The 8,798-nt window shown below is 44.4% G+C and overlaps 1 protein-coding gene across 1 annotated transcript; it reads right to left on the reverse strand.

Annotated features, from left to right (window-relative positions):
* Positions 1-470: 470 nt before the first annotated feature.
* ORYCUNV1R1648 (vomeronasal 1 receptor oryCunV1R1648) lies at positions 471-1,517 on the reverse strand. The gene is given in 1 exon segment (NM_001167342.1): positions 471-1,517. A coding segment is annotated over 1 exon segment (1,047 nt).
* Positions 1,518-8,798: the final 7,281 nt, after the last annotated feature.

An 8,798-nucleotide genomic window follows, 5' to 3' on the forward strand; every position in this document is an offset into this window, starting at 1 on the left:
CGGCGCCAGCACACCAGGTTCTAGTCCCGGTCAGGGCACCAAATTCTGTCCCGGTTGCCCCTCTTCCAGGCCAGCTCTCTGCTGTGGCCAGGGAGTGCAGTGGAGGATGGCCGAAGTGCTTGGGCCCTGCACCCCATGGGAGACCAGGAGAAGCACCCGGCTCCTGCTTTCGGATCAGCGTGGTGCGCCGGCCGCAGCGTGCTGGCCGTGGCGGCCATTGGAGGGTGAACCAATGGCAAAGGAAGACCTTTCTCTCTCTCTCTCTCACTGTCCACTCTGCCTGTCAAAAAAAAGTGCTGCAAATGTCCTTGTACCTATAAGTCTGTGAGCTACCCCAAGCCATGACATGTGAGATCCACTTTATCAGTCTCTCTCTAGGAACTACTCAGAAATATTAGGTATGTTAGAGAGACATGTGGCACAATTACCTATTACTCATTGGCCATGCACATCTATCAGAGTAAGTGGGCTTAATGAGAAAAGGTTAGCTTCCTAATGTTATTGAATCCAGAAAGCACATGCTGTGTCCTCCAATTAAAGGTTTTGAAACCAATGTGTTGGTGCATCCTGAGAGAATTTATCCACCACTGAATAATCACAGAATAACCACACACAGATTTCAGAAAGGTGATTATTCGTTTTTCAGTGCTGATGAACACCAGTGGGCTGACTGTAGCATAGCCGTTGGTCACCAGCATGTGGACACAATGGAGGGTTGGGTCATTGTTCCATATCGCTCTTGAGGAGGAGACAATGTAGTCCAAAATAGACATGAACATGAAGAAGCACAGGAGCAGGAGAATGGTACAGGTGGCCCTTTGCTCTGGGGCAGCTCTTGCAGAAATCCTAGTGCTGTGAAGGTGTTGGGACTGCCTCTTGTGCCTGCACAGGAGAGTGACCATGTACCCACTTGAGACGGCCATGATCCCTGTCATGAAGACTTCTCGGAAGGTTGCCAGCATGGAAAACATCTGCCTAAAGAAATAACTCATGGGCCTAATGGAGCAGAATTCAGTGGCATAGATTAGACTGTCTGAGGTCAGGTTGGGAGTGGCAATGGTGGTGATTATGAGGGGACTGCTAATGAAGACATAGACAACCCACAGGAAGAGGAGAGAACACAGGCTGTGATGCGAGGGCATCTGCTTGAACTTTGCCAGACAGGAGCTCCTGGGGCTGAGGGTGATGGCCTGGAGGACACTCAGCAGGCAGGTGGTGCACAGGGAGAGACCCCGCAGGATTCGGTACAAGTAGAAAGCCGATTTACACATGACGTCATTCCAGAAACCCTGAGACCCGAAAATGTCTGTGATGAGGAAGCCCATGATTAGCAGCATCACTAGGTGGATGAGGGCCAAGAGGCCAATGGTCAGGTCCAAGGGCTTGCGTCTGTGCTGGAGAAAAAACGTGAGGATGTGGAAGAGAAGAAGCATGGTGTTGGCAGAGACCCCAATGCCAACTTCAGAGAAAAGTGTGTATCTTATGTCACTGGCGTGGTCCTTTTTGTTTTTATTCATCTTGTAGGGAAAATAGCAATGCAGTAAATTTCTGAGGAAAACAGCAAGAAAAATTATGTGTCACAAATATTAGTACCTTCACGAATCTCAACTAACACTGCTGTCATTATTGAAACCTATGCATCAATCCCAGTACTTCCTGTTCTCCCTTCATTAGTCAAGTCCACCTCAGACCTTCCTGGAGCCACCCCTACCATCTCCTTCATCCCTCCACATCCCAGCTATGGCTGGGTCATGGGTACCGTGGCCAGCTCCCACAGAAGCACACACTTTCCTGTGCATTAAAAACTGCAACATGGGCCGGCGCCGCGGCTCACTAGGCTAATCCTCCGCCTTGCGGCGCCGGCACACCGGGTTCTAGTCCCGGTCGGGGCACCGGATTCTGTCCCGGTTGCCCCTCTTCCAGGCCAGCCCTCTGCTGTGGCCAGGGAGTGCAGTGGAGGATGGCCCAGGTGCTTGGGCCCTGCACCCCATGGGAGACCAGGAAAAGCACCTGGATCCTGGCTCCTGCCATCGGATCAGCGCGGTGCGCCGGCCGCAGCGCGCCGGCCGCGGCGGCCATTGGAGGGTGAACCAACGGCAAAGGAAGACCTTTCTCTCTGTCTCTCTCTCTCACTGTCCACTCTGCCTGTCAAAAAAAAAAAAAAAAAAAAAAAAAAAAACTGCAACATGTTGCAGGTAGCACTGCTTCATTTTTACCTAATTTTTGAGTTTTTAGGTGGAATGGGCAATGTCTTATTTGGATTTTATTTTTCTAATCCCGATTAAATGATAAATTCATAATAAGCATTCCTTATTTAGATTTTGGTGAATTTAAAGTCAGTTGCATCAAAGTGGAAATAAGACTTTTCAAAAACAGTCTTGGTGGATTATACACAAAGTTATATTATCTCAGTTCTATCTTTAAACTGGTTATTTATCACCAGAGTAAATATTTTTAAAATTATTAGCAGATCAGCTGATGGTATCTGTGGACTCTGAAGTCTGACTGGTTGGATTGATGTCTGTGATCCACCATTTACTACATGTCTGAGCCTGAGCATATGGCAAGGCTTAGCCTCAGTGATCTCAGCTATAAAATATTCATATTCACACTATCTAGCTCATGGAGACATCACATGTGAAACAGAGATGAGGCACACATACCAAACATGGGAGTGTTTCTAGCATGCACAGGCTCTGTGTAAACAGTGGCTATTGTTTTTGTCATGCAGTTCCTCACACATGTGACCTGGGAAGTCTAACAACTTTTTCAGTAATTGATCAGCCGTGCCCCTTCCTAAAAGAGGAGAAAAAATTACCCGAAGAGCAGAGTCCTTTAGCAGTCTCAGCATAGACACTCGGTTGAGACTGCCTATCTGCTCTGTGCACCCCTTCTGCCCCCTCCGCACCCACAGCTGTGCATCTTACCTGTTTCAATCATCGTACAGGGTTAATGAGCTCAGGTACGCAGAGTCTGGTGATCAGACTTTAGCAGGAACACATTCCAATGTCTTTTTCTAATAATGTGGAGTCAGGGTGGTAAATAGAACCACAATTAAAATCAATTCAATCTCATTCCAATTTAAGGTTTTAATTGAAGGACACTGTCAGAAAATAAGGAAAAAACCCTTTAAGATAGATCTCTATGAGATCCCAAGGTTTCATAACCCCTTCAGATAAGCAAAGATGTTTTCTAGACTCAAGATTTCCAGGAGTAAAATTACACTAGAAAATGAGATGATGACATACTGGTGACTATTTCCTCTGGAATATGTGTACAAGATTTTATTGAACCTCAGAAATAGAAGTTCTATAACACTGCAAAATGTTTGCAAGCATATATTTAAAAAGAATTATCATTTGATAGCAGGGTATGTGGCACAATTATGTCATGGCTCCTTGGACCATGTGGTTCTATCATGTAAGGCACGAAAGAGAGGCAGAAATGGTAATTTCCTGAACACGAGATGCCATAAAACTCCTCAGAGCTCAGGTGCCTACTTTGTTAAAGACTGACAAGTGTGGACTTTTTAAGGTGAAAATGAACAGCATGAGAAAAAGTTAACATTTTTCCAAGGTAATGATCAGGTGGTTGGCGGGATTTGTTGAGCTCGTTTCAGATTGCCTCCATGGTCCTTCCAGGAAGACTGATGGTAAAATATTAATCCAGGGCCCACTGCCTTCAAGCTTCATGGATCTCTGGCAATTGCTGTGCTGATATTCTGTTATGTCTGTGTACTGCATTTTTGTGTGCATGTTTTATGCAAGGTGAAAAATATCATGCTAATCTTTAAACAAAACTGCCATGCTGTTTGCCAGAGTGGCTATACAATTTCACATTTCCACCAGCACCATGTGAGCTTTTCATTTCCTCTCCAACACGTGGTCTGTCAGTATTGTTTTTAAAGTCAGAGAGAGGCATTTTGATGCAGTTGTTAAGAGATCATTTGGAATGCCCATATCCCAGGACAGAGGGCTTGGGTTTGAGTCCCAGCCCAGCTTCTGGTTCTAGCTTCCCGCCATTGCACACCCTGGGAGGCAGCAGGTGAAGGCTTAAGCAGTTGGATCCCTGCCACCCTCATGGGAAACCCATCTGGCGAGTTCTGAGCTCCTGGCTTTGGCTTGGCCCAGCCTCCACCGTTGTTGGCATTTTGGAAATGAACCAGTAGATGGAAGATTGCTCTCTGTGTCTGCTCTCTGCCTTTCAAACTGATAAAAACTTAAACACTCGTTTTAAAAGTAATTGCTTGAAATAATTCACATTATCATTTGATAACTAATATTCAGGATAGTTCTAAAATTACCTTAAGTCATTTAATTTTTGTGAAATAGAGACCTTGTGTGAGTTAAGTTTAACTGATTCTTGAAGCCTGAACCTGGCAAACACACAGCGTGGTAAAACCCTCCAAGTAGTGTGTTTTAATCTCTGTGGATCAAGGCTGCTTGTATTATGTTCAGTGTCACTTAGGAAGCTACAGTGCTGCAGATAAGTGGTTTTGGTAAAGCCGCAGTGTACCAGTGACATGAATTTGTAATAATATTCAGGAAATCTTTGCTTGGGTGAAATATCACTTTGAAAACACTGGAAACTGTTATTTTTTTAGTGGCGAAATGCCACAGTAGAAGCAGGGAAAAATTATCTCAATTTCCAGAATATGGATTAAGGATAGTGACAATTTTATTAATCATAAAGAGCAACTTAACTTTCCTCCAGGTATTGACAAGAGAGACACAAAATAGTTCTCCAGTCTTCTGTGTCCAAAGATTGGATCACACAAGACAGCACCAGAGAAACCCCTCAGATACACGTTGCTTAATTCTACTAAAACAGCATCCAGTGTGTGAGCATTGTAAGGGTATATCACTCTTTCTGTGCTAATAGATCATTTCTACTAGAGACCACTCTGCTGAACATGAACCCTTTAAACAAATAAACTGAAACAATGCTTGTAGCAGGTCCTCTTCCAGCTGCTCCTTGTCACACGCACACCTGACCAGCACAGTGCAGTCTAGGAGATAAGAGGACAGAGGGCTCTCATCCATCAGCAGGGTGAGCAAGGAGACCCTCCTCAAATAAGGGTCCCGGGTGTGCTGAGTCCGAGAGGGTCCTTGGGTGTCCTACAGTGCCACACACCAAAGTCACATAGTGCACTGTGGAGAGTTAGGTGCCCTCAACGGACTTGGCATTTTGTACCTATGATGAATATTCCTAGAAAGGCAACAAGACTTCTGAAACGGGCCATCTGCAGAAGCCACCTTGGGGAATGGAAGGGAAAGTCCAAGTTGACAGATTAGAAAGACACAGGGAGAAATGATTTTCAAAGAAACTGAATATTCTCTCCTGAGAGCTGTGTGACATGTGAGATCATACAATGAGCCCCAAAGCAGGGACCAATGTCCAGGTCAATGCACACCAACCGGCGGTCAGGAGAGTAGTGGAGGGTGCTTCTGTAGGAGGAAGCTCCTAGGCAGACCCCAGGGTAGGCCCAAGTGCCTGTGGCCTTGTGGATGTATGGGAACAGGGTGAAGGAAGGTAGGGAGGACGCCTCTGCTCTCTGCATCCTGTGTGTAAGTGTTCACAGTCAGGGTTGAGACGATGTGTAAATAACATGATTTCTGCCCAGTGCTAAGCAGTACCTGTGCAGCTGAACGTCCATGAAAGGGCATACTTTGGCTTGTCATCCAAGACCTCAACCTGGCCATCGTGAGATCCCAAGCCTCACTCTCATCACCTTCCTTATTTTAAGGAATAGATGGACGAGAGGGAACTGGCTGGTAGGTGAGAGTGAGCAGGCTTCATGCACATGGATGTGGGGCTGAGGTTAAACAGCAGCAGCTGACTTGTGGCACAGCTCCAGCTGGGAAGCTGAAGAGCTTGGGGTGGGATGGAAGTGGCTGGCAGAGCCAGGAAGGCGACATCATCCCCACTTAGATGTCAGGGCTGTGTGCAGAGATGCTGTGAAACACAGCAGCCAAGGATGTGAGGATGGAACAGGTGGAGAACCTTTGAGCAAACGAATGGCAGCTAACTCTGAGAACTGTAGGGGTGGGAACTGGCCATTGTTTCAGAATTGAACAGATTGTGAAGCACAGCTCAGTGGTCACTCGGGTGGATAGAATGTTCACAATATCCACATTTTAAAATCTGTCTTGAGAGAAGTCGGGAAAAGAGGACCTGCATTAAGGTAGAGGGACGGGACCCCCGTAGACCTTCTTCTCATATGCTTTGCTGTCCTTACCTGGAAAGGAGATTCCTATGGGAGACCCCACTCACTGGGTCACCCGAGGTGGAACGAGGTCACGTGCGGCTTTCTTGCTGAATGGCTTCGGCTTTCCTTCATCAACCTGCTCTCCTTGTCTGAGTGACAAGAAGAAGACACAGGTTAACGTGCAGGAAAAGATGTCATTTGGTAAAAATCTGGAACCTCAGCCAGACGCGGGCAGGGTGAGGTTCAACTCACGTGCATGTTCCCCCTCACAGAGTAAGTTCAGTCTCTGACTGCTAAGGATGTGTCAGCCTCTCCCCTTATTTTTTAATAGCAACGTCATTGCAGCTTCCTGTGCTTGTCCTCTCATTGGAGACCTGCAGGCTGACACAGTACTTGCTTACAAGCTGGCACTATTCCCTTGTAGTTTCTGGAACTAAACCTGAGAATACAAAGGCTTTCAGGGGAACTGCTGGTAGGTAACTCGGTAATGCGAGATCACACTCCAAAAATGATATTTTGAACAAATAAACACATTTTCTCAAGAATATGAAATTATATTTTAATTAGTATAAGAGTTTAACTTACTATGGAAGTTACCTAAGTCAGTAATAGCTCCATTAAACTTATGACAAGAGAGAGGCAAAGTGAAGTATATGTAGTAAGAAGCTAAACTTAAAACATCCGTTCCCTGACAATGAGTAGTTGTATGAATAACTAATATTTTAGATTAAAATCTGTAGATAACATAATATGCAACTTGAGTATCAACAGCAATTTATTGAAAGTCATTTTGATGAAAATAAAGTTAAAATCTAATATCACTTTCTTAGAAAATTTTGATGAATTTGGACTCTTAATTAAAGGACTAAATGAGAGGCAAAGCTCCCCATTGCATTACAGAAGGATTTCCTCTGCTCAGAGCAGGGCAGGTTGGCTGATGTCTCCTCTGAAGCTTCCACACTCCTCAGCATGGCCCAGTTTCCCCCACAGTCCCCTGCACAGAAGCCCCATCTGCCCCTGATCCCCAATTGTGGGGCAAAAAGCCACTTACCCACTCAGACGTGTGTAGGGATTCTGTATGCCTGAGAAGAACCTGCAGTGTTTTAAAGAAAGGACGTCTGAGCTCATCCCTCTGCAGGCTGTCACATTAGCATCTACGGCGGTGACAGATCCCACTGGGGATCACAGAACATGGAGTCCCTGGTGGAACACGTCACCCATCTCTTCATTGTCCTTGATTTCCTCCTGCATAATTACAACCTGGGGAGAGCACTGCTCACAACTGTCCTGTGCGTGAACTTTCTGACGGGTTGTTGAGTTTGTTTTGCTAGTGTTCTGTTGGGTTTCTGCCTCTGTGCTCATTACATATTGGTCTGTAGTTTCCTTTTGTTGTTCTTGCTGTTGTGTCCTTATCTGGTTTCAGAATCAAAAGTGAGTTTGGTAGGGTTCCACCCCATCCACTATAATGGAATAGTCTGAGAAGAACTGAGGTTGGTTCTTCCTTAAACAATTGCAGAGGTCAGCAATGAAGCCATCTGGCATTGTGCTTTTCTTTGTTGGGAGACTGTTCTGTACTGACCCAACCTAATTACCCATTACTGGTCTGCTCCATTGTTCAATTTTGAGAAGTTATATATATCCAAAATTTGTCTACTCTGTCTAGGTTTTACAATTTGCTGGTGTATAGTTTTTCATAATAGCTTCCAATAATCATTTGTATTTCTGATTTTGAAAACTGACCATTTCTTAGCTGGATGGGTTGCTCTGTTTTGTTGTTGCTGACTTTTTTGTTCTTGATATCCTCTGCATATTAATCCTTTGTCAGTTAAGTAGCTTGCTGATATTTCTCCATCTTTTTGGATGTCTCTTCACTCTTGATTCTTTTGCTGGGCAGAAGCTTCTGAGTTTGATACAATCCCATTTGTATAGTTTTTCTCTGATTGTCTGCATTTTTGGCAGTCCTAAATCACTCTTCATCCTCCAACATGCCTATACCAATGTGTTGAAGGGTTTCTCAACATGTTTTATTCTAGAAACTTTAGAGTTACAGGTCTTAAATTTAGGTTTTTATCATCATGAGTTGTATATGGTGAAGTAGGATTCTAATTTAATTCTTCTACATATATATGGATAAACATACATACACACACACACATACACACACACACAATCTAGCTTTTCCAGTACCATTTATTGAAAAGTCTATCTTTTCTCCACTGTATGTACTAGGCAACTTTGTTTAAAATTGGTTAGCTATATATGCATTCAAGTCTAGGTTCTCTATTCTGTATATCTATCTGATGGCTTTTATGCCCGTGACCTGATGTTTTAATGAGTGTAGCTTGGAATATGCTTTGAGATCAGGTACTGTGATATCTACAGCTTGGTCTCCCCCTCCCACAAACCCCAGGATTGCTTTGGCTATTCTGGCTCTTCTGTGTTCCATGTGAATTTTAGGATGCTTTTATGTAAAGATGTCATTGATATTTTGATATAGATTGCATTGAAAATGTAGATTGTTTTAGATAATATGGACATTTTAAAAGTATCAATTCTTCCAATCCATGGATGAGGAATACCTTGCCTTTTG

The sequence above is a fragment of the Oryctolagus cuniculus genome, chromosome 10, assembly GCF_051225735.1.
Source record: "Oryctolagus cuniculus isolate XC-2025 breed Fujian yellow rabbit chromosome 10, ASM5122573v1, whole genome shotgun sequence".
NCBI classification, from domain to species: Eukaryota; Metazoa; Chordata; class Mammalia; order Lagomorpha; family Leporidae; genus Oryctolagus; species Oryctolagus cuniculus.